The sequence below is a fragment of the Pongo pygmaeus genome, chromosome 12, assembly GCF_028885625.2.
Source record: "Pongo pygmaeus isolate AG05252 chromosome 12, NHGRI_mPonPyg2-v2.0_pri, whole genome shotgun sequence".
NCBI lineage: Eukaryota > Metazoa > Chordata > Mammalia > Primates > Hominidae > Pongo > Pongo pygmaeus.
The window spans coordinates 61,868,604-61,893,491 of NC_072385.2; the positions used below are offsets into that span (position 1 = coordinate 61,868,604).

Consider the following 24,888-nt stretch of genomic DNA (forward strand, 5'->3'; position numbering starts at 1 on the left):
TCCCCCTCTGAGTTTTTCTTAGTGATCTATGTGGTCTCAGAGAGCAGCTTCAAGCCCAGCACTATGAATGGAGCCAGCTATAAACTGAAGCCAACCTTGAGAACACAAACTCTCAACGATCTCATTGAGGAGCTGGATCAGCCTTTACCTGTAGCCAATCATCTGGGTGTTTCATTTCTGTAAAGCCATTAAATTCCCTTTCCTAGCTTGAGTGGGGTTTTCCATTACCTGCAACCCAGAGAATCAAGAATAAAGTGAAGGAACAAATGAAAAAATGAGCACAATGACCCCTAAAGCTCTTTTAATTCAGTTGATAGTTGCATGGTATTCATTCATTTCCTCTTGCCTTTCTGAGCCTGGAAGACAAAACAGACCTTCTTTCCAAAGCAAACCCCCTCCTCTCCTTCTCCAGAAACTGATTCCATGAATCACCTCATTCTCTGTCTTGTGTCTTTGATCTTTCCCTAACCAGTGGCTTCCTCCTTCCTCCCTTCAAATATTCTCAGGTTTCCCCTCTCCTAAAAAACTCTCTCGGCGCCTCCTGAAGTGGCGGCCCCATCCCTTCCTTCCTCTCCCTCTAGCCCTCCCTAAAGGCCAGCCTCCTCTCACTGCCTCCCCACAGGCATGCTTAGCGTGCTCAGTGAAGGCTCAGCACCAGACTGACCTTCCCAGAAAAGCTCTGACCCCAGTCCCTGCTGTGTCCTACGTGTGGTGTGGCCCCTGGCTCTAGGGTTCAGGTGTCAGGGTCTCAGGACTCATAGCCACCTCTAGCCTGAAGCTCTCCTGAAGTAAGAAGCACCCTGCTTTCAAGGTGTAGCTCCCTCACCCAGGCAGGTTCCAGTCCTGCCAATTAGTGAAGAGCCAAGGAGGACTGGGCCAGGATGCAGGGTCACTGTGGAAAACAGGGGACACCCGCTGGGTAACAGGAGTGGAGGCTGCCAGCTCTGTGCTCACAGAGTTCAGCCCCTCGGGCGAGAGATGCAGGAGACTCTTGGAAACGTGATGTTTTCAAGCTCTTGGCTTTCTCTCCAAGTATGTTCCTGCTGCTCCTGTAGATTAAGCCTGATTCCTGCAGGAAATGTCAAACCAATGGCTACAACTAAGCTTTAGACCACAAGAAAAAGGTGTCTTTGTCCAGATCAGATTCTTAAAGCAGAGAGAGAGAATTGCAAGAAATCCCAGGATTCTATAGGAATAGGCCAAAGCCAGAGGTGCAGTGGCCTCCCTGCCTAGGGGATTTCTGGCCGAACCCTCCCCGCTGGAGTTCCCTTTCTATAAAATGGAACCTCTTCCTCAGCATGGTCAAAGAAACCAGAAGATACAGGTAGCTGCCCTCCTAGGCAAAGGGCAGCCTGGGAGACAGGGGGGTGCCCGAGTGAGGAGAAGGCAGGGGGAAAGGGGAAAGTCCCGGATTGGAGAGAAGGCAGAGAAGGCCGGGGCTAAGGCAAGCCAGACACCAAGCCCCAAGCCCACCCCACCCGCAACCGGTCTTGTGAAAGCAGCAGCAGTTCCATGGGGCCCCACCCACTGCTTCTCGGCTGCCTCTCCCTCCAGAAGGCTGGGCTGGAAGTAGCACCCACACCCCATCCACCCTCCCCGCCCACCCAGGCACATCCCCCTTCACAGTCACACCCTGTTCAGGTACTGTAGAGATACACACACTGACACTGCTGTGTGGTTCAAACGGTTTTATACTGAAATATGTCCGAGCTGATCCAAAAAAGCGTTGGGTTGGGGGAGAAGGAAATGATGGAAGTGGGGTGATCTCAGAGCTCCATGTTAGCAACTCTGGGAGTGTGGGCCGGTCCATCTGTCTGTCTGCCCACCCTGGCAGGACAATCAGGCCTGGGAGGTCTGGAGGAGCTTGCCGAGCTGGGCGGAGGAGGCAGGCCAGTCCCATGCTGGAGGGGACCCCACGCCCCCTTCTACAGGGCAGGAGAGTCCTCAGCTGAAGGGCTTCACCAGCTTCATGGCAGCATAGTTCTGGAGGGAGGGAGGAGACAGGGACCCATGGTGATCCCACTGGGGCAGGCACAGCCAGAGCAGCTGTCCCAGATCTGGGTCTCAGAGGATGGGGCTAAGCTGCCAGAAGGCAAGAGGCTGGGAGAGGATGCTCGTGGCTCTTCAACCACCTGCCCACGCCTCGCCCTCACCACTCGCCATCCATCCCATGTGGGGCTCAACACTCGGCCCTGCCTAGCTCCAGCCCATCAGGCAAACCCATACCCTTCGAAACTCCACCCGCACCCTCCCAGCTGGGGGCCAAAGCTGCCCAAATTGCTCTGTCTTCTCCCCCATCAAGCCAGGCCCATTTCCAGGTTCCAGCTGACTGTCCAGAGGACTCTGAGCACCCTGGACCTGGCCTCTTCCATCAGACAGGTGCTGAAGGTGTGGCCCAGGGTCCTCCCCCACATGGCAGCCCAGGGCTTACAGGTCATCACACCCCTGTCCAGAAAGCAGAGAGAGAGAGTTGGGGATGGGCTGTCGTGGATGACCCACGGCACAGCCCAGCACTAGAGACGGGGCGCCCTTGATTGAGCCCTGCCTGCTGCAGGATTGACAGTATCCTCCCCTCCCCACTTCTCCCCCCAAAAACCATGAAAACACATACAACACAACACAGGGCTCCTAATTGGGACAGTATGTTCCCCAGCGCCGGCTGGGGAAAGCCAACTCTGGAAACAGAGCCGGCCCTCCTTCCCCGCCAAACGCCTCCTGCCTCCCCACGCTGGCCCTGCTCCCGGCTGGCTCTGAGGGGGAAGCTGAGAGGAATCAGACAGGCTGCCCCCACATACCCCTCCCAAGGGAATTTCCAAGAGGGTAGGGGATTAGGCCAACTGGAGGGAGCTGCCCTGTCCTTGGGCCCCTCTCCACTAGGCCCTGGCTTGGGGCAGGCAGCCTCTGTCCCATGGCCTGAAAGCCAGTTGAGGGTCACCAGGGCCCGACCCTCATAGTTTGGTACTGGCCAAATGATTGAGTGACTTGGGTGGAGGGAGGCAGGATATGCTCAGCTTGTAGCAAAGACCTGTGAGCAAAGCCAGTCTGCAGCCTCATGCCCAGGCCGCCCCCTTCATCCCCAGACTCCTTACCTAGGATCTGACACCCCCATGCCAGCCCTGGGAGAGGGGAGGCAGGGTCCATATTTTAAAGAGGACAACTTCCAGAAGAACTCAAAGGAGAGTGGCCCACTGCCGGGGGGCCAGAAGACAGGGAGGAGCTCTGCCCAGGCCCCGCACAGTGCCACTCTGCTCCTGCCCACAGGGATGGGGAAGGACCACAGGCTGGAAGTGACTGGAAATCTTTCCTTCCTCTCCCAGCCAGGCAGCAGAGGTCTTCCCCAGGCCCCTGGAGGTCTAGATCTGCCGCCCAGTAGCCTTGCAGTGCAGGGTGCAGCTGGCAGAGGCTGGGCTTAGGCACGTCATGGGTGGTGGCGATGCCACTTTGGACCTGCCTTTCCCCTCCCCTTGGCTTTTCAGAAGGAGGCTTGGCTTAATGTACAACACCCAGGGAAGATGACAGTGCTCCCCTAAGCACAGTCCCAGCCACAGAAGGCCAGAGCTAACCTAATGCAGCCCCTTCCTCATGTGAGCAGGAGGGATTTGCCAAGGTCACAGGAAGAGTCGGTAATCTTGACTCCAGCGACAGAGCTCTGTCACATCCAACAGGGTTTCTCTGACCATCATGTGCCTACATGCAGATTCCCCCTCAGCAGGCCAGGGCCGGCCTGGGACTCTGAGTTTCTAGTGAGTTCCCTGGTGCTGTTGCTGCTAGTCCTCCGACCACACCGAGGGCAAGGGTCTGCAGCAGCTCTTCTCTTCCTAAACTCCCACGGCCTGAGCCTCCCAAAAGAGCATTTGATCATCCACAGTATTTTTCCTTACTCTCTGGTTTCAATGTCTCCCCAGGGGAGTGAGCACTCCCCAGTGGCATGAGGCCTCATCCTCTTCTCCCTCAACCCCAGAACACGCCCTTACCTCCCAGACGCACACACGTGCTTAGAGTCTCTGTGGCTAACTGAACATCGGCCAGCTGGGCTCCGAATGGGAGGAGGAGCTTGAGGCAGGCTGGGAAGGGTGCCCCCTGGCCAGGAAACACCAGACAGAAGTCCTGGGGCCTGACCCCGTATCTCAGGTCACAGCAACAGCTCATGCTGCAGGACACCACATGTGCACACACCCTTCCATAGTCCTGTATCTCAGCTTATATTTGTAATCTCGTCTCCCTTTTCTTAAAGAGGCCTCCCACATCGTACACACCTCGGGTCCCTGCAACCTAGACCTACCCCGGACCACAGTCAGATTTTGCTGATCGACAAACCTCAGAACCTCAGAAACATTTCTCCATGGTGCCTCAGGCGACCACAGGCAGCTTAGCAGGCCTGGCCTGTAGGCAGACCCTTCACCACCCTGGTTCTAGACTCTCCTTAGTCACTATGGCCCAGAGGGTAGCTGGTCTGGACATCCAAACCAGTCATCCTTTCCCCAGCTCCTCTCAGTTCAGCTGTTAGGAACTGCATGGAAAGGTGTGTGGTTTTAACTCTCTTCCTCTCTGAGATGCATTCTGCAGACACAGACATAGCCAGCTAAAGTGGGAGGAGGGCTCTTGCCCTTTCCTCCTCCTGGAGGACTCACAGAGTAAAGAGCTCACCTGGGGGCAGTTCCCCAAGCAGCCTGTCTGCCATGGGATCAATGCTGTTGGCCAGTGGCCTGGTGCTGACCAGGACTGAGGCCTGAAGTGGGAATCACAGTGAGCCCTGGATTGGGAGTGTGCGTGGAGTACTGTGCAGCCTACGGCCAGGCCCTTTCCTTCTCTGGGTGTTTGCATCTTTGCCACCAACATAAGGTCCTCAAGGGGTGGATTACACTATTCTCTCCACTTTTATATAGGGTTGGAGTTTTCATGTTAAAAAGATTTCTTTTAAATTTTAAAGAGCATTAGAAATCAGGTGTCAGCCTGAGAATGCTGCAACCCCTTCAAGGTCTAAAGTATCAGAGACACTGGGGGAGGCTCCCTGGTGATCCAGGTTTCCTGATGAGCTGTGCAGGCTGGGGAAGCACAGGCAGGGACCTTCCTCCCCCAAGCGGGGCCCACAGAGCAAGGGCACGACAGCCGCCTCTGGTATGGCCCCGCATGCTCATCAACTGGCTTCTTACCAAGTGAAAAGAAACCCAAATGGGCACCGAGCCAAGGCTCCTGGGCCAGCCTCCCGCTCCCCGACAGCTTCCCTATGCCCACCTGCTGCAGGAGGCAGGACACACTCTATTGAGGGCCTCAGGTGGACCCTGAGATGCTCTCCCAGCCCCAGCTCCTCCCTTCCTCTGGATTTGCAACTGCTGTCGAGACAAAGGGACCTTCTCTGCTCTGCCATCAACATCTCACCTTCCTTTCAGACCCAGTTCCACACCTCCCTTCCAGAAAGTCCCCCTGCCCACCGCAACCCAAAGGTCCTCATCTTCTCCTAACCCCTTGACTACAAATTCTAGGGGCTTGCTGAGGACAGGTTTGTCTCACCATGAAGGGCAATAACTCAGTTTCTCTCACTGGACTAAGAGCCTCCAAGGGTAGAACTTTGTACACCTACCAGATTGGAGACCCCCCAGAGCCGGGCTCTGTATCCTCATCAGACCAGGGGCTCTCCAAGGACAGAGGTTACTTCTCTCCATTAGACTGGGAGAGCTCTTTGAGGACAACGATGAACTCCCCCATTAGACCCAGAGTTCCCCCACCACAGTGTCGTCGGGCCTGCTCACCGGGAAGGCGTAGATGAAGATGGCCAGGAACAGCAGCAGGATGAAGAGGATGATGAAGAGGATGATGGCCCACCGGAAACGCCGCCACAGGATGAACTTCATGGTCTTGTATGGGGAGGTAAACCACAGGAAGGAGGTGTCGGGGCGCCTGGAAGCGAGATCCCGGAGGTCAACTGGGCATCCTCTACGAGGGCTGCTTTCTCCAAACTCTTCTCTCAACAGCAGGTCCAACAGCCTGGCCCTCCACAGTCCACCCCCAGCGCCTGCCCAGGTCCTGTCCCTAAACTAGCCCTTTGCACTTGCATTCCCTCTCCCCCAAGCCCTTGCTACAGTGTCACCCCCACCTGTGCTGCCCTCCTCTTCTGGATGCTGCCAAGCCCTAAGCATCCTCAGGGGCCCAGTTCTCTGCCATCCTCTCCAGGACACCTTCCTTGGTGCCCTCGCCCATTCCTGACCCAGGACTTAATCACAAACTACAGATTTAGGAGCTGGGCAGTGCCTCAAAGTGCTCTCCAGCCCACCGAGCCCCAGATAAGCCAAGCCACCTGCCCAGATGCACGTGGCTGGTCCATGCTCAGGGAACGATGGTGGGAAGAGAACGTAGGAAGCTGGTTCTCTCATAACCAAGAACCTCAAAACCTTTCCCTAGGCCAGCTCCACAACTCAAAATACGTGGAGGATTCTGTGTCTCCATCATGGCCCCATTAACATCAGATTGCACACTGGTGTTTCATGGGTCTCTCTTTTCTTCCTGTGCAGATCCCAGCATCCTTGGGCAAGGGTGCCTCTCACTGCTCTGCCAGCCCCATGGCACTCAGGCACAAGGTGCTAATCATAGCATGGTGACTAACTGAGCCATCTATGCTAAATTCAACTTGAGCCAAGTAGGCTGGTGGGGCAGGATCTGGCAAACACATTCCTGAGCCCCCACAGCCATCTTTCAGTGACTCTGCCCCTGTAACTGCCTTCACAGCATCTATATCCATTGGCTTGGTCTATCTCCCTAAGAGGTCTGTGATATAGGGAAGACAGGGATTGGGCTTCCCATTTCACAGATGGGAAAATGAAGGCTGAAGAACCATTTGAAAGTCACACTGGCACCATAGGAGAGCCACAAAAGGCAGCTTGGTAGGGCCAAGACCTTGATCGGGCTCTGGAGCCAATCAGACCAGGTGAGAGCATTTCTGCTTCACCACTGTCCTAGCTGGAATGCCCTAATTTAACTTTGCTGAGATTGTTTCCTCACCTGTAAAATGGTGATAATAACAACTACCCTGCAGGGAAGGTTCCATAGCACAATGTACACATGCATATGATAACATCCTTGGCACACAACCAACAGGTACCCAATAGCACCTTCATCTTGAATTCACTGAGCCCAGTGTTCTCTGGAAAGATGCCCGTCACCTGCCCCCTAACTTACTGTGTGGTCTTGGATGAGTCATGCCCCTCTCTGAGCCATGTGGGCTTTGTGACTTCTACATGGCCATGCAATGGGATGCCTCCTGGACTGTGGCCTATACCCCCAGACCTGTGGGCATTGGGGCTCAGGGGCTGGGCACTGACCTTGGGTCCTCCAGCTTAGGGTTCATGTTGGGCTCATCCCGGCCCTGGCCAGCGGGCCGCTCCTCATGCTCACTCTCTGCTACAATCTCCAAGGTCATTTCCAGCTTGCCCTGAGGGGACAGAGAGCACCTGGTTAGGGGCACAAAGGCTCTGCTCAGTGGCCTGGAGAGTAATCAGGCCAGGAAAAACATAAGGGCCACTTCATTTAAAAAAAAAAAAAAAAAAAAAAAAAAGATGTAGGGTTGCTGAACATAAAAGCAGCACCTGCGCTTTGTAAAACATTTGGAAACCTCAGAAATGTATAAAGAAGGGAGACTGTCACCCACGCTTCCACTACATGGAGACAAGCACTGTTAACATCTGCATGCATCATGGCTGATCTTCTCTGCGAGTGTATGAAACGTCACACTGTGCATATACAGTTCCACAGCTGCCTTTTTTCACTTTGGAATATATTTCACTATGTAGTTGTCTATTCTTTAAAGTTTGGTTTTTAATGACTGCCAAACATTCTATGGGATGGCTGACCATAATTATTTAGTAAACTACTTATTTTGGTTCATTTAGGTTGTTTCCAACTCTTTGATAGGATAAGTAATGCTGCAACAAATATCCCAGAACCTAGATTTTTTAAATTTATTGGGTTATTTATTTAGAAGAGATTTTAGAAATGGGATGACAGAGTCCAAGGGCATAAATATTGTTAAATCTGTTACTATATGTTATCAAATTGCTTCCTCCACACAGTAAAACCATTAGCACTCCCACTCCCAGCAGAGGTAAAAGGGGGACCTGTCTTCTCTCTGCATGCTCAGCAGCAATGAGCATTTCTATTTTAAAAATATATATAATTTAATAGACCCCAAAAAACCACATTTTAAAATACAGTAGTCCTCCCTTATCTTTGGGTTTGATTTCTAGGGTTTCAGCTACCTGTGGGCCAGTACAGTAAGATATTTTGACACACAGAGAGAAAGACCACATTCACCTAACTTTTATAGCAATATATTGTTATAATTGTTCTATTTTATTATTAGTTATTGTTGTTAATCTCTTACTGTGCCTCATTTAGAAATTAAACTTTCTCATAGATATGTATAGATGGGAATAAACACAGTACATAATATGGGTTTAGTACTATCTGCAGTTTCAGGCATCCCCTGGGGGTCTTGGAACGTATCTCCTCCAGATAAAAGGGGACTACTGTATCTCTTTATTTAATTACTAGAGAGACTAAACCTTTTTAAAAATGCTTTGCAGACATTGGTAATTATTTTGTGAATTATCTATGCATGTCGTTTTCTCATTTTTCCTTTGGGGTACTAGTATTTCTTATTGTTACCACTCTTTATATAACAAGTATATTCAATTTCAAGGACCACTTTCAGGGTTGGCTGGCTGCCTGAAATTTCCAAGTAAACTTTCAGGGATTAACTTCCTCTCCGTGGCTGCTGTGGACCCAGGGGAAGGACAGTTCTCCCGGGCCCTCCAGTCACCCCTCTAAGCAGACCTCTCAGACAGTAGAACAAGGATGGTCCCTTGGAGGGTCCTGCTCAAATGGGAGAGGCATGACCCCTGTCCATTCACCCAGGAAGCCCGGATCAGAGGGAACCCAGGACACAGGTCACTATTAAAGCCAATTAGCAGAGTATAAACAGAGTAATCTTTTGATTTAAATAAGCTTCCCCTGGGATGTGAGCCTCAAAGGAGAAGGCAGCTGGGAATTGGGAGGAAAGAGGGAGAATGCCTTGGAAAATAGAGAGAGAGGGGGGACGGGGACAGGAGAGCGAGAGAAAGGAGGAGGAACAGTAAGCACGTATTTTCTGATGACGTATTTTCTGACAATTTCTATGGAAGAAGCTGCCCCCATGCCCTCCACTGGGGCTGGAGGAAGTAGACTTACCGCCAGTATTTTCTTCTCACCCTCTTCTGCTACACAGGGCCACCAGCCCTTCACTGTTTTCTGCTCAAAAAGGGACACAAACCATTCTGGGTGGAAAGTATCATCCAGCTGGTCCAAGGAGCACTTCTCGGCTGTCTTGGCTGGCTTGGGCATGCGGTTGAGATCGAGCTGCAGGGAGCCTGCAACAGAGAGGTGGTTTTTGGCCAAGGGTTTCTCGATCACTGACAGCCTGTAGCCACCCTTAGGCAGGGCAGGTTCAGGAAAAACTCAGTCACCTCCTCTGTCACCAGCTTCTATCCATGGCCGAGCCACAGGTAAAATCTCACAAACTCTCCATCTCCCCACCCATTGTCTCCCATTCCATCTATACAGCTTCCCATTCATCCACTCATGCATTCATTCGCATGTTCATCCACTCCTATTTAATCACCCTTAACGAAGCCACCCACCTCTTCAATTACTCATCTATGTACAAATCCATTCATACACCATCTATAAACAGCCATACATCAATTTTTTAAAATTGTTTTTATCATGGTAAAATATATATAACATAAAATTTGTTATTTTAACCAGGTTAAGTGTACAATTCAGTGGCTTTAATTACAGCCACAATGCTGTACAACCATCACTACTATTTCCAAAACTTTTTCATCCCTCAAACAAAAACTCTGCACCCATTAAGCAATAACTCCCCATTCCTCCCTCCCGTTCGCCCCAGTAACCTCTAGTCTACTTTCTGTCTCTATGAATTTGTCTATTCTAGATATTTCATATAAGTGGAATCATACAATATTTGTTCTTTTGTGTCTGGCTTATTTTGATTTCCATAATGTTTTCAGGGTTCATCCTTGTTGTATATATCAGTAGTGTATTTTTTAATCCGTATTATTTTTTATGGTTGAATAAGATTCCATTCTAGGCCTATATGGGTTGAACATCCATAATCTGAAAATCTGAAATTTGAAATGCTCCAAAGTCTGAAAGTTTCCGATTGCCAACATAATGCTACAAGTGGAAAACTCCATACACACGTACTTAAACTTTGTTTCATGCATAAAATTATCTTAAATATTCTATAAAATTCCCTTCAGGCTATGCTTACAAAGTATATATGAAAAAAATTTTGTATTTAGATTTGGGTCCTATCCCAAACATATCTTATTAAGTATATGCAATTATTCCAAAATCCAAAAAGCATCAGAAATCTGAAACACTTCTGGTTCCAAGCATTTCAGATAAGTGATATTTAACCTGTACCACACTTTGTTCATTCATTCATCTGTTGATGGACACTTGAGTTGTTCCCATCTTTTAACTTCATATTGTGAATAATGTTGCAGTGAACGTTAGCACACAAATGTCTGAGTCCCTGTTTTCAATTCTTTGGGGTACATACACACCTAGAGTAGGATTCTTGGTTCATTAGTAATTCTATGATCAGCTTTTCAAGGAACTGCCAAACAGTTTTCCACAGCAGCTGAATCATTTTACCCTCAACCAACAATGTCCCAGCACACCAGCAATTTCTCCACATCCTCAAAACACTTGTTATATTCTGGTTTATTATTATTATTATTACTATTATTATTACTATTATCTTAGTAGGCATGAAGTGGTACCTCACTGTGGTTCATCCAACAGTCTTTTTCATCTACCACCTAGTTATCCAAGCAGCTATCTTTTTATATTGTTTTATCTAATCATCCCTTTTATCTATCATCTCCCAGGATACCTTCAGCTATTAGGCTGAACCATATGAAAATTCTTGTATTTAACTATCTTTGACCCATTTAAACAGCAATTTCATGTGGTTTCACCTAATCTAATCATAACCTGACAAAGTCAATGGGATTGGAGCATAGGTTGCTGAAGGGATTACGAGAGATCAATAGAAAAATTATTTTCTGAAGCCAAATTAAAGAAATTCTCAAACACCATGCAAAGGTGATTCAATTTTTTTCAGTGTAGAATGCATAGTTACTATAACTGAACATTAAATATAACTCTTTTTCTAGTTTTCTTTCTTTCCACTCATCCATTTATCAATCCGTCCTTCCATCTGTGCAACTGCTTTGACCTAACTATCCACATTCCTATATAGCTACCATTTGTTAAGCACTATATCTATCCATTAATCAGGTTATTATTCCACCTGTCTGTCCACTTATTCAACTGTATATCGGCATTCATCTATGCTCCACCCACCCATATATTTCTCCATCCCTCCAGCGCAGATGAATGAATGTTTATTTTCTATTTGAAATATGGTGCCAATATATTAAGCAAATGTCAGAATATTAAACCACACACACACACACACACGCACACACATTATCTCAGCATGATCTACATAAAAGACTGTAAGGGAACACAGGGTATCTGGATGGTGAGCTTATAGGTGCTTAACCATTACCTTTAAAATTAAAAAGTAATAAATATTCAAAAGACATAAATTATGTAATTAGAAAACAAATTATGAAGGTGGAAAAGAAAAATCTCCTGGATATAAAAGCTAGTATTTGTTAATGGTTTTATTTTTTAAAACAAAGGATGAGTCTGTTTAACTTTACTTTGAACATGATTTACTCAGTCAGTAAAAAATACGGGGGTTTGTTTTTCTTTTAAAAACTAATTTTCTAAAGCCTCACTTCATAAAGGAAAGATTGATGCCATAAATTCATAAAATCTGTAAGAAAAGAAGACTCCATAAAAATTTTAAAGCATAAGAAAAATTGGGAGAGATTATTTGCAATGTATTCTTAATACATAAAAGGCTCTGAAAATCAATAATAAAAGATGAACATTGCAAAACCATGAAAAAAATTCCACAGTATGGATAATAAATATATTTTAAAGTTCTACCTTAAACGCAATTTTAAAAATGCAAATAAAAAGGAAATATCTTATTGGCAATTTTTTTTTAATGTATAGTGGTAGCAAAAGCTTAGGGAAAATGGCACCTTGTACAAACAGGGCACAGGTGAGAGTATAAACAAGTAAAACCTTTCTAGAGGGCAACTGAACAAAATGTTTCAAAAACCATTAAAATCTACAAAGACACATCTACTTCTTAGAGTTAAGGAAAGATATGCACTAAGGATCCAAAGATGTGCATACGCCGAGGGTCTCACTCATATTGGAGAACCTGGAGATGATCTGAATACCCACCAAGAGAGGATTAATCAAAACGAGGCCCATCTCTATGACAAAACATAGGCAGGCATTAAGTGTGATGATGGAGATATAAATGCAGATCGATACCTACTGACCAGAAAGGACGTTCTTGGAATATTAGGTTTACCAAAAAATCAGGATATAAAACAGTCTGTATAATAGAAATCCATTCATATACATATGAATATATGTATGCATGTATATGTGTATATATAAATACATATATAAAATACTTATGTTTGTTTAAGTCTCAAATAATATATAATACAATAATACTGCCAAAATGTTAGTGGAAATTGGGTGGTGAGATTAAGGTGGGGAGGAGGCATTGCTTACCTGCATTTTCTAATTCCTCTACAGGAATTATGTACAAAATAATAAGTAAAATAATAGAAGTCAAACTTGGTGCCACCCTTTTTACACCTGATGCTTTTATAACAAAGTTCTCTGTGTGCATTTGGCCAGGCCAGGTGTGCAGGGCGGGGGAACACCTCAAGTGAACAGGCAGCCTTCTCCCCACTGCCAGAAGAAGCCGCGCCTCAGAATATCCCCTGCAGGGGCCCCAGGGCTCAGCTAAGAACTACTCACCTTCTCCAATCAAGGGCTACCCCAAGAGGGCTCCAGGCCACCCTGCTCCCAAGTGGCAGAATGGATCTAGAAACCAGGGATCCTGACTTCCTGGGCTGCCGTTTTCACAAGCTCGCTTTATTTTTTAATCAAGGTAAAATCCACCTCACATAAATGCACCACTTTAACCATTTTAAGTGTACAAATCAGTGGCTTTGAGTATATTCACAGAGTTGTGCGACCGTCACCACCATCTAATTCCAGAACCTTCCCATCACCCCAAAAAGAAACCTCTTACCCATCACAGTCACTCCCCATCCCCCCTTCCCCCAATCCCTAGCAACCACTAACCTATTTTCTGTCTCTATGGATTTGCCTATTTTGGACATTTCATATACATGAAGCCATATAATATTTGACCTTTTGTGTCTGGCTTCTTTCACCTGGCATGTTTTCAGGTTCACCCACAGTGTAGTATGTATCAGTATTTCATTGCTTTCATGGCTGAATACTATCCCATTGTATGGATAGACCACATTTTCCAGAGTTAACCTTTATAGCCATGACAGGGCTATCTGGAACTCACTGCTCTCACAGATGAGCGTGCTGGCCCCATACAATGTCTTCCTCCTTGTCGCCATATCCTAACCCTATAAGGCCACCATCACCACCTTCCATTCAACCCAGCCTCCCTGCTCCCCAATCCCAGATTTCATCACAGCCCTTCCCACTAGAACCCTGTCTGGGGGTAATGGGGATGGAGCCTGGGTTTGTTCACTCAGTCGGTCACACAGGCACAAGGATGAAGACTGACTTGAGACCCTCACTCACAGGGCTCAGTCTGCCTCAAAGGTGAGGCCAGACAGCCGGCGACAGGCAGCACACACTTGCGTCCCTCGCGTACTTACATATCTGAGTCCCATCATCCAACATGGCCCAGTGTTCAGTGCCACCTCTACTGACAGGCCCACCCTCAGTGGCCACCAATCACTCTGACACTGCTGTGTGTCATACACCCCACTTAACACTGGGGACACATGACCCTGAGCTCCCTGAAAGCAGAAAGCAGGACCACTCCTCCTGCTAGGCTTCCCCAAGGGTCCAACAGTGGCATAAACACACAGTGTGGGTTCTGGGGCAGCCCCCATGTGCAGAATGGGATTCTAGCAATGGTGCTTACCCAGAAAATCATCAAAGGAGAACTTGTCATTGTCCCAGATCTGGAATACCACTCGTGCTGGGATTTTGCTCTCAGTCTTGTCCAGCCTCCAGAAGGCATCCTGACCCAGAGGAGGAACAGAGAAGGATGCAAGGAAGCAAGGTTAGAGAGAGGCAGTGTTCCCTTCCAGCCTGGAAGGCTGCCTGGAGGAGGCAGAGGAGTAGGACGTCCCCAGGGGACCCGACAGAGCCAGGTCCTGTGGGAAGACTGGGAAGGGCAGATCCCAGAAGGCAGTGTTCAAGGGCCCAAAAGGGCACCATGCAGGCTCAGTTCACATAAGATGGCTCCATTAATCCTCCCAACTCTGTAAGTCAAGGTTATCACTCCCATTCTACAGATGATGAAGGTGAGGCTTGGAGACGTTAAAGGAATGTGCCTGAGGTCTGACCACTAATAATAATAACATTCATATCGTGCTTCCTATGTGTTGGGCCTCTACTGCTATGAACTCATTTATCCTTCCAACCACCTATAAAGGAGATACTATCTTTACAATGGAGGAGACCAAAGCAAGTAATTTATCCAAGACCACACAGCTAGGAAGTGGCAAGCTGGATTCAAACCCTGGCAGCTGGGTTCCAGAGTCCTGCTCTCTACCTTAAACCCTGCTCTGTACCTGGCACCTCAGGGTCAGGGTGGGGTAACTGAGACCCTGAGGGACCCCACCCTACCCTGGCTGTCATAGAAGGATCTCCCAGCATGCCGCTGTAAGGAGCTGGCACTGGAATCTAGACCCCAGCTCCTCCCTCTCCACCCCACCCAACTTCACTCCAAGAGCTTGACCCAGGGCAAAGCCAAAGCCTGAAGTGCTGGGAAGTTCCGTCTCCTGCTGAAAGGAGAGGAGGGGCCCTTCTCTCCCCACCCCGCCTCCCTCAGACCAGCTCGCCTGGAACACAGTCATCTTGGGCTTCCTCCCACTGAGGCTTCATGGAGCAACTGAGCGGTGTGGGACTGCACATGCGGAGGCCGGGGAGCAGCCCTCAGTCCAGCCACACTCAACCCACAGCACTGTCACTAGGGCTTTCCAGCACAGTCTTGTTCTCTGTTTTCTCACTATAACTCTCCCCTGGGTGAGTGGCAAGGACAGGAAACAGTGTGACCATCCTGCAGATGGTGGGTGCCAAGTCCTGAGTGCCGAGTCAGAGCAGGGGCCTGGACCCAACTCTGCAGGGGAAAAGCTCCACCGAATGCCTGGTAAACCCACCCTTGCTGTCCAGCCAGGGCCTGCTGTGTGGTCACCCCAGCCTCAGAGGTTGGCCATGGAAATCCCAGTGAGCTCCCGAACCGAAGACCACGACCCCTGCCCCGTGAGAACTAGTCCCCGTGCAAAGCACCCAGCCACGGCCTGGACTGCTGCCCGGGTTGGGGAAGGGGCTCAGGTCTCCAGCTGGCCCCTCGCCTCCAGCCCTCTGTCTGGTGCCTCCCCCCTTTTCCGGGCCCCAACCCTTCTGCAGGTGCCTCCCTCCTCTGGCGAGCTTTTATGGCCAGCTCCGCAGGCCCGCCTGCATGGCCCGCCAGCAGCCTCCATTCCTCTGGCCAGCTTGGTTTATGGGCTCGGTAATGAGCCAGAGGTTCAAACGGCCCCTGGTGGGAGCAGCTGGGCTGGGGCTCCAGCCTGGGGAATGAACCCCCCCAGGTCCCAGGCGCTCATTATGCTCCTGGCCTGGGCGCTTTTACTAGCTGTTTATTTGCAGGGTGGGTGCCTGACGCGCAGGCAGGCCCCAGTGGGTGTGCTGGGCTCCAGGTGGGGAGCCGGGCCGGAGCAACCAGTGGTGGTTCAAAGCCGCCGGATGAAAGGAGACCTTGTACTTTACGACAGTCTCGTCTGGTTAATGGGGTCCCCGGAGGGCCTGCCCGCCAGAGGCCCTGAACCCCACGGCAGAGGGCTGGCTCTGTGGCAGGCCCAGGGAGCCCAGAGGCTGTGCAGTGCCCCTGCACGAACCCACTCCAGACTCGATCCTTCAGCCCAGCCCAGCTAACTGGTGCCCCACTGTGGCCACGGCTCCGCCTGCCTCCCAGGGTCCCTTCACTCCAAGAGGGACCCTCTGGCTCTGGCTTCAGCCAAGCCAGTTTCTGTCTCCGCCTTCGGCCAAGCCAGTTTCTGTCTCCCACTTCTGGTTGACTTCAGAGCCATGTGGCCTCTGTTTCTGTTTCTCAGCCCCCTCTTCTGACCTTCTCCGTCCCTCCTTCCAGCCACCTTCTTCCCAGAGTCTGGCATCACAGAGAACGTCCCTTCCCCTCTGGCCTTCCCTCCCGGTGAGCCTCTCCTTCCACTCCCTGACTTCTCTTCCTCCTCTCCATCTCTGCTCCCCCGTGGGCTTCTCATTCTCCCAAGTCTCACCCAGACCCTCTTGGCCATCAGGCAGCCCCTTCCGTATCCTCAGCCCCTGTCTTCCTCTGGAACTCGCCCACGGGTTGGCCCCACTCTCCCCTTCTTCCTTCCTCCTGACCAGGCCCTATGATGCAGAGACAAAACCACATCATTGCCAGAATGGAGCCACCCCAAATTCTTCATCAGCAACCACAACTGGGTCCCCAGAACTGCCGGGTAACCCTCTCTGTGCTGCCAGTCACATTCCCTCCCCATCTCTCTGTGTCCCTTCCCCACTATCAGTCATAGCAGCTCTTTCCAGCCTTTTCCACTGGTCTCAAGTCACCTGCCCCAGTACCAGATCATCTCTCCTCTTACTTCAGAGACAAAACAGCCACTCCTTATCCACATCGCCACCTGTCGTGAGGAAGGGGCTGTCCCACCTCCCACTCCTCTCAGTCTCAGTCTCCAGCCCTTGTAGGTGAGCCCTGGGGGTGCCACGGGGGGCACAGCCCTCCCTCTCCACTCCCAGGCCCCCTCTCCCTCTGTCCACAGCAGAACTGGCTGGGGCAGTGCTGTGTCTTGGGGCAGATGCAACCTTGGCTTTCTGATGGAAACAGGCTCATGACAGGGAAGCACACTGAACAGCAGCAAACGAGGCTCACCCTGCAAACGGCCCATGCTTTCCTTGACCTCCCAGAACCCTATTGCTCAGTTCTGCTTTCTGCCAGTCACTCCACAGCAATGGCTCGGTAAAGGGATCCGCTTAACCCTGTTGAATCCATGTTTTCTTTTGTTTCATGGTTTCAGAATGTTCTGCGGAACATTTTGCTTTCTCTAACGTGCAGATGATCCTGCATGTTAGGCTGGGAAGGGCCATGCAGAGGGGATGTAATGAAGAGAATTAAGAAAATTCAGACACTGGAATGCATCATATATCCCCTTCCTTTCAGGAGACAAGGAGTCATAGGAGCTTTGAGGCTTAAAGCCTTGATCCACCTCTAGAAGGAAATCGGGCCAGCAGAACCTAGATGCCAGAGAGGCATTTACCCCCTTGAGTTGGAGAGCACCTCAGGGTGGAACTTAATACCAGGTGGGACAAGGATGGCCAGAAGCTACAGCAGAGACCCCTCTGCCTCCAACCAGCATAGCCCTGAAGTCTCCACTGCCCTCAGCACCCATTCTGTGCTCTCTGAGGGCAGGCCTGGTCCCACCAGGAAGAGGCCGGCTGCCCTCAAGTTCTGCCTAGTTCAGGGGTAAAAAGTTGATGCCCCAGATGAGACCTAAACTAGCAGATGCTGAGACACGGAGACCAAGGTCCCCAAATCCACCCTCCCCTCTGGCTGATGGAAGCCAGGTCTCCCTAGGTGCCTTTGGCCCATAGTGAGAGGTGGGAGTGGAGAGAGGAGGGCGACGGCTGTGGGCCTCGCAGGCACACTTGGACTGTGACCTAGCTTGGACGGTGACCACAGGCACAGATGTGGAAAATGGGATATGAGAAAGACTTAGCTAAGCAACTCCCAGTCCTGTGGACACCACGATCTATAGGCCAGACTGGCCTTCTTGGGAAGTTCCCCCACGGGGTCTGCCCCACTGCCCCTTTGAAGGCCATGCTGGGTGTCCCTACTCTCCCCACTCAGACCCCATGATCCTTCCTGCTGCTTAACTTGCCTGAGGTAGGGAGGGAGGCAGTGACTTTGGGATCTGGATTTAGCTGCAAATGATGGATATGACACTGTGTGATCATGAGGTGGCCGTGGGGTGGCGGCAGGGCTGGGGATGGGAAAGATGGTGGAAGAGAGTGGAAAAGGGGTGGATGCAGAGATGGTGGAGGTGGCTTTGGCGGTAATGAGAGCAGGGGTGGGACCGTGATAGTGCCATGAATGACAGAACAGTGGTGGTGACATTTGGCAGTGAGGAGGCAACAGTCGTGATAACACCAGTAGTGATGGAACAGCAGCCACGGTGACGCTGGCTGTGATGGGACAGAGGCCATCACACAATGCTGAGACAGCAGTGGTGGTGACACTGGCAGTGCTGGGACAGTGAAGGTGGTGGCCATGTGGAGATGGCAGTGGTAGCTCCAACATGGTGGGGCAGCAGTGAGATTGTGACAGTTGCCCGGCAGGGACTTGGTGCTGGCACCACAGGGAATGGGAAGGACACTGACCTTCTTGGCAATGATACAGACTTGCTCAGCCGGCAGGTAGTCGAAGGGGAAAATGAACCTCCAGTTGAAGTTGCCTTCACCTCCCAGGGAACGATAATGCACGTCTGTCTTTTGCTTGTGTTCTTCAAAGCCAATCATCCAACTAGACATACATGTTTTTAGAGAATGGTTCTCATTAAGATTTCCTATACAATATATACATCGTCAACTTAGGCAGACAAGGAATTAAGAAGGTAAATGAGCTTATTGCAAAAAGAATTCCCAGGAAATCGGCATGATGTACAAAATGTGCCATAAATTTGAAAACATTCTAACTTCCCAGCCACTAAACTTGTAAGTTCAACCCAAAGTTCAGTGCAGAAAAAGAAATCTGGTGGGAGAATGATTTCCCCAAAGGCAGGGACCACCCCCAAGAGCCCTCCTTGGAAGCTTGTTTGCTCTCCCCTTCCCTGAGCCAGAGCCCCCCGTGCTGGGCACAACCCAGAGGGAGCACAGGAGCTGTGGCAAGCTGGACAGGCAAGAGGACGCTGGCTCCCTACCCTTTCACATAAATGTCGCTCATCTTCTCCCCCATGAGGCTCAGGTCATCCAGGATCACATCTCTGGTATTCCAGATAATACAACGCAGGAAAAACCTGGGGAAAGGTATGACTCTAATCCACCTAGATTTCCTACCAAAGGATGGGAAGGCCTTGGCCAAGAAGCCAAGAAGCAGACTGGTCCAAGAGGACTCGATGTCTGCCTGGCTGGACACTGGCCCAGGCCCAAACAAGAACTGTATTCCACGGCCCGAATAGCCTGAAGCCCGGCAGAAAAGAGCAACCACCTAGTCCCACCCACAGCAGGCTGCAATGCCCCCACCCCTCAGCCCAGCTCAGAGCCTGTGGCTGGGCAAGTCACCTTCTGGCTCTCCGTGGGGTGATGTTGAAGGGAGGTCCAGGCCGTCCCAGGGCCTTCGGAAACAGGTCGACCCACATCTGCAGCTTCCCCTGCGGAGACAGGGTCCATTCTCTCCCCACCCTTCTCATTTAACCAACTGTTACCAAGCACCTGCTCTGAGCCAGATGCCAAGCACACAGAACAGAGAAACCCAGGCCCTTCCAGAGAAAGCCTCACTGCCCTAAACAGGGGACTACAGGGTCTGCAGAGGTGACCACTGCCCCACAGCCCTCTGACTTGGGCCTGTGCCTGGGGGTCAAGGGTCAGGGTGGGCTTCTCAGAGATGGTGGTGGCTGAGCTGAGTCTTGTCAGCCAGGGGAATGGCATGTGCACGGTCGTGGCGTGTCAGAGAGCACCGTTCAGTTATGGAGGGCTCAGAAGGCTTCCACGGCAGGACATTGCTCTCCCTGCCCACCCCTTATCCTCCTCCCTCTCTGCAAGCGAGGTGTGAATTTGTCTCATCTTAGAGCAGAAGGAGCAGGGATTGAAGTAATTCGATTAAGTCACTTCTGCAGGGTCACAGAACTAGAAATTGAAAGAGCTGAAGTTTCCACACCCGTTGCGCCACTTTGGGGAGGCCAGTAGCCAAACCACCTAGGTGGAGAAAGAGCTCAGTTCCAAACAACAGAGGTAATGTCCTCTGGCATTCACAAAGGCATCCTCATGGCTCACTTTGGCCTTTCTCTTTGCCTATAACCTTGTCTCCCCTTCTCCTCTTCCAAAACCCAGCTCTGAGCTCACCTCTTCCAGGAAGCCCTCCCTGTCGCCATCCCAAGGCTGCCGTCTCTGTGGTCTCCGCCCTTCAGTGTGGGAGGATTCCCCTCCCACTGAGGACTGCTCTCTGTGGGTGGCTTTGTCATTTGGTCATAGGATGCCAGGGCCACCCTGGCTGCATACCCCACAGCAGCCCAGCACAGGGCCGGGCATCTGAGACTGAGTCACTGACAGATAGATAGTGGTTGGATGGGAGAATCCAACCTGAAGTCAGGCTGAAACAGAAAGGCTTCAGGATGACAAGGAGAGGTCGGAGGCCAGGCCTACAGGGGTGAAGGGAGAAGCTCAGCCTCGTTTCGCAGGCCCTGAGGGATGGAGGCAGCCAGGGGAAGCCAGGACCTAAAGATCCCCTCCCAGGCCAACGATGGGCGCACTCGGACTGTGAAGAAATGGGTCAAGGAGGGATTGACCAAATCTCAAGGGACCCACTGGCTCCTCTGGGATATCCACGTTGTCCCTGGGGTTGGGGCTATCTGGAGTTCGAGGACTCTGGGACCCAAGGGTCAAGGTCCTACCTGCTCGATGTCTGGCTGCAGGGGGCTGTAAAGGGGCCGTGACTCCACGTGCTCCGGGACCAGGTCCTGCTGCTGAAGCACATGCAGAGCCAGACGCTCCTCCACTGGGCCCAGGTGTGGGTTTGGGATCCTGCCAGCTTCTGCCCCAGAGAGAAGACAAAAAAGGTTGCAGGAGCTGGAGAAGCGAGAGATAATGGGGCTGCCCAGTGAACAGGCTGAGCAGGGCTGCCTAAGAGTCATAAGAAGCACCTAACCCCCGCAGCCTCACCCCCAGCACAGATGCACTTGTTCTGGTCCTCATGTCTCACTTTCAATAGGGGAAATCTCGCTGTCCACTAGCTCCAGGCTTAAAATCCAGATTCCCCATTGCCATCATTTCTACCAAGCCTGTTCTATAGTTTTTCTTCCTATTTTCCACCATACAAATCCTCCTGTCTCCAAAGCTCACTTCTTCCAGGAAGCCCTCCCTGACTGCTCCCAACTCAAAGCCTCAGCAACATTTATCCCTAGATCTGGCATCTTAGTGCTGTTAGTATTATGCTCTCGTTCATGTAAGTTGTTCTATTAGTAGCAGTAGCTAAAATAATAGCAATAACAGCAAACACTTCTAGAGCAGGAACCACGTGCCAGGCACTATTCTTCAAGTTATTAACATATTTAATCTTCATGAGGATCCTAGAAGCTGAGTGCTGTTATTATCCCCATTTTATAGAAGAGAAATTTGAGGCACAGAGAAGCCACACAACTAGCAGCAGGGCAGCTGAGATCACACGCTCACTTAGGAAAGGTGCGTGACTAGGCATGAACATCCCTTCCTGCCCCCAGGTGTGTCCCAGGTACAGCTCCTCCCTGCTAGGGGATGGGTCAAAAACTGGCGCTACAGGTGGGGAGAAGACATGGGGTATTCCTGACCCAGAGAAGCCTGGCCAACCATCCGACAACATGAACTTGGAGCCCACTATGTCAAAGGCCTTGGCTTGGGAAGCTGATGGTGGACACACACATCAGTACATGTACCCAGGTGAGCTCATGCACACCTATATGTACACACACATGTGTTCACCCATCAGACCTGCCCTGCCCATTTCAGTAGGGGCCTCAAAGGAAGAGGCATGCACCTCAGAAGGCACACAGGGCCAGGAACCTGGCTCTGCCCCTAGCTGGTTGGGTGACGCCGGGCAGGTCGTTCACCACTCTTGGTCTTACCAGCCTCATCTGTAAAAGCAGGCAGATGTTGGACCTTACCATTTCTAGCTTTCTGGCTTTTGTTTCCTATGACTTTATGACCATGAGCCATGGCCTGTGCTAAAGTTGCTCACAGACTAGTAGAAGGAAATGAGACTCCCCCGAAAACAGATGCACATTCTATGGGAAAAGGGAATGAAGGGGGGTGGGGCGGGGGGCGCCTTATGGCCGAGCCTGGCTCAGCCATGACCTGGGAGAGTCAGGAAAACAGAATGAGAAGGAGGAGGGGGTGGGGGATGGGGGCATCAAAGCCATCATTTCCCTTTTATAACCTTGGCACCAGCTCTGACATCAAACATCTCTGAAGCAACCAGGAGGCGAGGGGCCAGCTGGGCCTGTAAACACCTCTGGGGAGTCTGAGCTGCTCTGAGTGGGTGATGCAGGCCTGCGGGCATCTCAGACACACGGAGAGCATGTGGCGGGATTCTCGGCCAGGAGTGCTGGGCAGGACCCAGGGCAGAGTGGGGGCACTACAAGGCCTGCCTGCCTTGGGATCCTTTAGATGCATGGGCTGTGAGTGGGGAGCTTGGAAGGTACCATCAGGGTCAAGCTGCCAGGCTAGTGCAATTCAAGTAGAAAACTGTTTCTGAGAAGTGGACTGTACCCCAAACTTCAACCAGAGTCAGACCAGCCAATGCCAGAAAGAGACTGAGCCTAACTCTGACCCTGACACTGGCTTCAGACTCACCTCTGATCTTGCCCTCAGATGGGCCCCAACCTGGCCTTGGACTGCACGCTGACCCTGGCCGTGCCCTGACCTCTGATTTTCACAGTGGCATCACAGGTCAGTACTGGTCCTCAAAGTACCAAGTGCAAGTGGAGCCCATCTGTGCTGCCCTGGAGAGACCCATGCCCACAGCCTGCTGATGTGGGTTATGTCCATTTGGGTCTTTTATGGTAGCAGAGGGTCTGATGAGAGAGGGAGGGATACAGCGAGAGCCCACCATGGTTTGGGGTCATGTGGCAGCTCACCTATCTCTTCAATGGAGTATTCTTTATCCTGAAACATTACACGGTCTGTCCGGTACACAGGTGCCTTGACTCTATGCTGCTGGCAGAAGAGGTGGAGGAGCTGGGAGGGGCGGAGCTGGTCCCGCCACTGGTTCGGTCCAGAGCTGAGGAGCAAGCACAAGACATAGATGAGATGCTTCAAGGACACTCATGAGGCCAGAGGGGCATGCAGGGACTAGTGTACCCCCATGCACAGCATTGCCCACCCCTTGCTTTTACAGTGGGTGTCCCATCTGATGCTCACCATGACTGGGCATTCCCGTTTTACAGATAGAGAAATGGAGGCTCAGAGAGAAAAGGACTCGTTTAAGTATGGAATTGCAACTTAAATGTTTTCAATTTCCAGAGTTAGAGAATCAGACCCAGAGAAGATTCGAGATGGTGGGAAGAGGGGTGCAGTCCTCACATGCATTTCCCTGACATAAACCGTCACAAAATTCCCCTTCGGGCCCATTTGCAGCACACATGTCCTCCCACCTGTTTCCCCTGCTTCTTTCCTGCCTTCCTTCCCTCTCTCCCTTTCCAGGTACCTAGCCCTCTCTAGGCCTTCTATGTGCATTACAGATAACTGGATTATAACAATGTGATGAGCCAGGTTCTTGGTTCAAATCCTAATTCCACCACTTACAAGCAATAACATCTCTGGGCCTCAGTTTCTTCATCTGTGGAGTGGGGATAGGACTCCCATTGGACTCAATGAGAGAAAGCCTAGGAAGTGCTAAGCCCAGGGCTGACGCACAGTAAGTGCTCAGTGGTGGTATGCTGTCAGAGAAGACGGGGAAGTGTGTTGTCAGAGAACCAGCCAGCCAGCCCCCATCCACGTACACACAGTAGGTCTGTGGGAGTCCACAGCGAGCCCCAAACTTGGACAGCAGCCTGTTCTCCAGGTCGATGACCGTCTCACCGATCTTTTCGTCCTTGGAGAGGAGGTCATAGTCATAGAGAGTGATCTTTAGGTCCTTCTCCAGAGGCAGAGTGCAGGTCAGCTCGAACATCCTGCAGGAGGGGCAGATTCCCGATGTCAGCCAACACGGGGCACCCAAGGGACAGGCAGGGCAGGACAAGAGCTCGAAACTACCCCAGGGAGTCTTCCTTCCTTGGGCCCCCTACAGCTCTTACAGGCCCAACCACCCACAGCACTGCTGTACTGGGCCTGAGTGCGTGTGTGTAGGGGAGGGAGGACAGGACTTTCCCAAATAAACTGTGCTGGGCATAAGGCAAGTGCCTGCCTGATGGACCACAGACCGAAAGAATGAATTGGAAATGCACATTAAAACTGAAGCTTTGGTCACGACACCAGGAGACAACAGATCCAAGAGATGTGAAACTTCAGAGCCAGGGGCCAGAGCTTTGGAATTTACCGACAACTGGTACCTCCAGTCCAGGGAGGACTACCGGTAAATTGGGGGACTCCAATTTACCGACGACTGGTACTCCAGAGCAAGGGGCCAGAGCTTTGGAATTTACCGATGACTGGAAACTCCAGGCCTGGGACCTGCTTTGTGGACTCTTCACACCCACTTCTGGGATGGGATGGAGGGAGAATTTGTGAAAAGATTTCTTTGGCGAGAGCTCTTGCTGTATGTGAGACCTCCATCTACCATGGGTATCAAAGGGAGAAGTATTCTCCCTTCTCCCCCTAAAATGAGCTCCCTGCAGGTGGGAGACTCAAGCCTGGCACCTGGTGCATGCTCAGGGAAACTTAAGCAACTTGTGGCATGGAGAAGGAGGGCAGGGGCCA

At 51.0% G+C, this 24,888-nt stretch overlaps 1 protein-coding gene across 16 annotated transcripts in view; it reads right to left on the reverse strand.

Annotated features, from left to right (window-relative positions):
* Positions 1-1,673: 1,673 nt before the first annotated feature.
* The window catches only part of DYSF (dysferlin), a 232,878-nt gene continuing 209,663 nt past the window's right edge, over positions 1,674-24,888 (reverse strand). For all 16 annotated transcript variants that reach the window (XM_054475263.1, XM_054475258.1, XM_054475261.1 and 13 more), the window contains 11 exons: positions 23,973-24,143; positions 23,109-23,251; positions 20,892-21,031; positions 19,564-19,652; positions 19,203-19,298; positions 18,664-18,805; positions 14,144-14,243; positions 9,220-9,398; positions 7,317-7,426; positions 5,751-5,898; positions 1,674-1,983 (listed from right to left, as the gene is read on the reverse strand). In XM_054475263.1, coding sequence (XP_054331238.1) covers positions 1,945-1,983; positions 5,751-5,898; positions 7,317-7,426; positions 9,220-9,398; positions 14,144-14,243; positions 18,664-18,805; positions 19,203-19,298; positions 19,564-19,652; positions 20,892-21,031; positions 23,109-23,251; positions 23,973-24,143 — 1,357 coding nt within the window. In that variant the 3' untranslated portion in view covers positions 1,674-1,944. The remainder of the gene's footprint in view (positions 1,984-5,750; positions 5,899-7,316; positions 7,427-9,219; positions 9,399-14,143; positions 14,244-18,663; positions 18,806-19,202; positions 19,299-19,563; positions 19,653-20,891; positions 21,032-23,108; positions 23,252-23,972; positions 24,144-24,888) is intronic.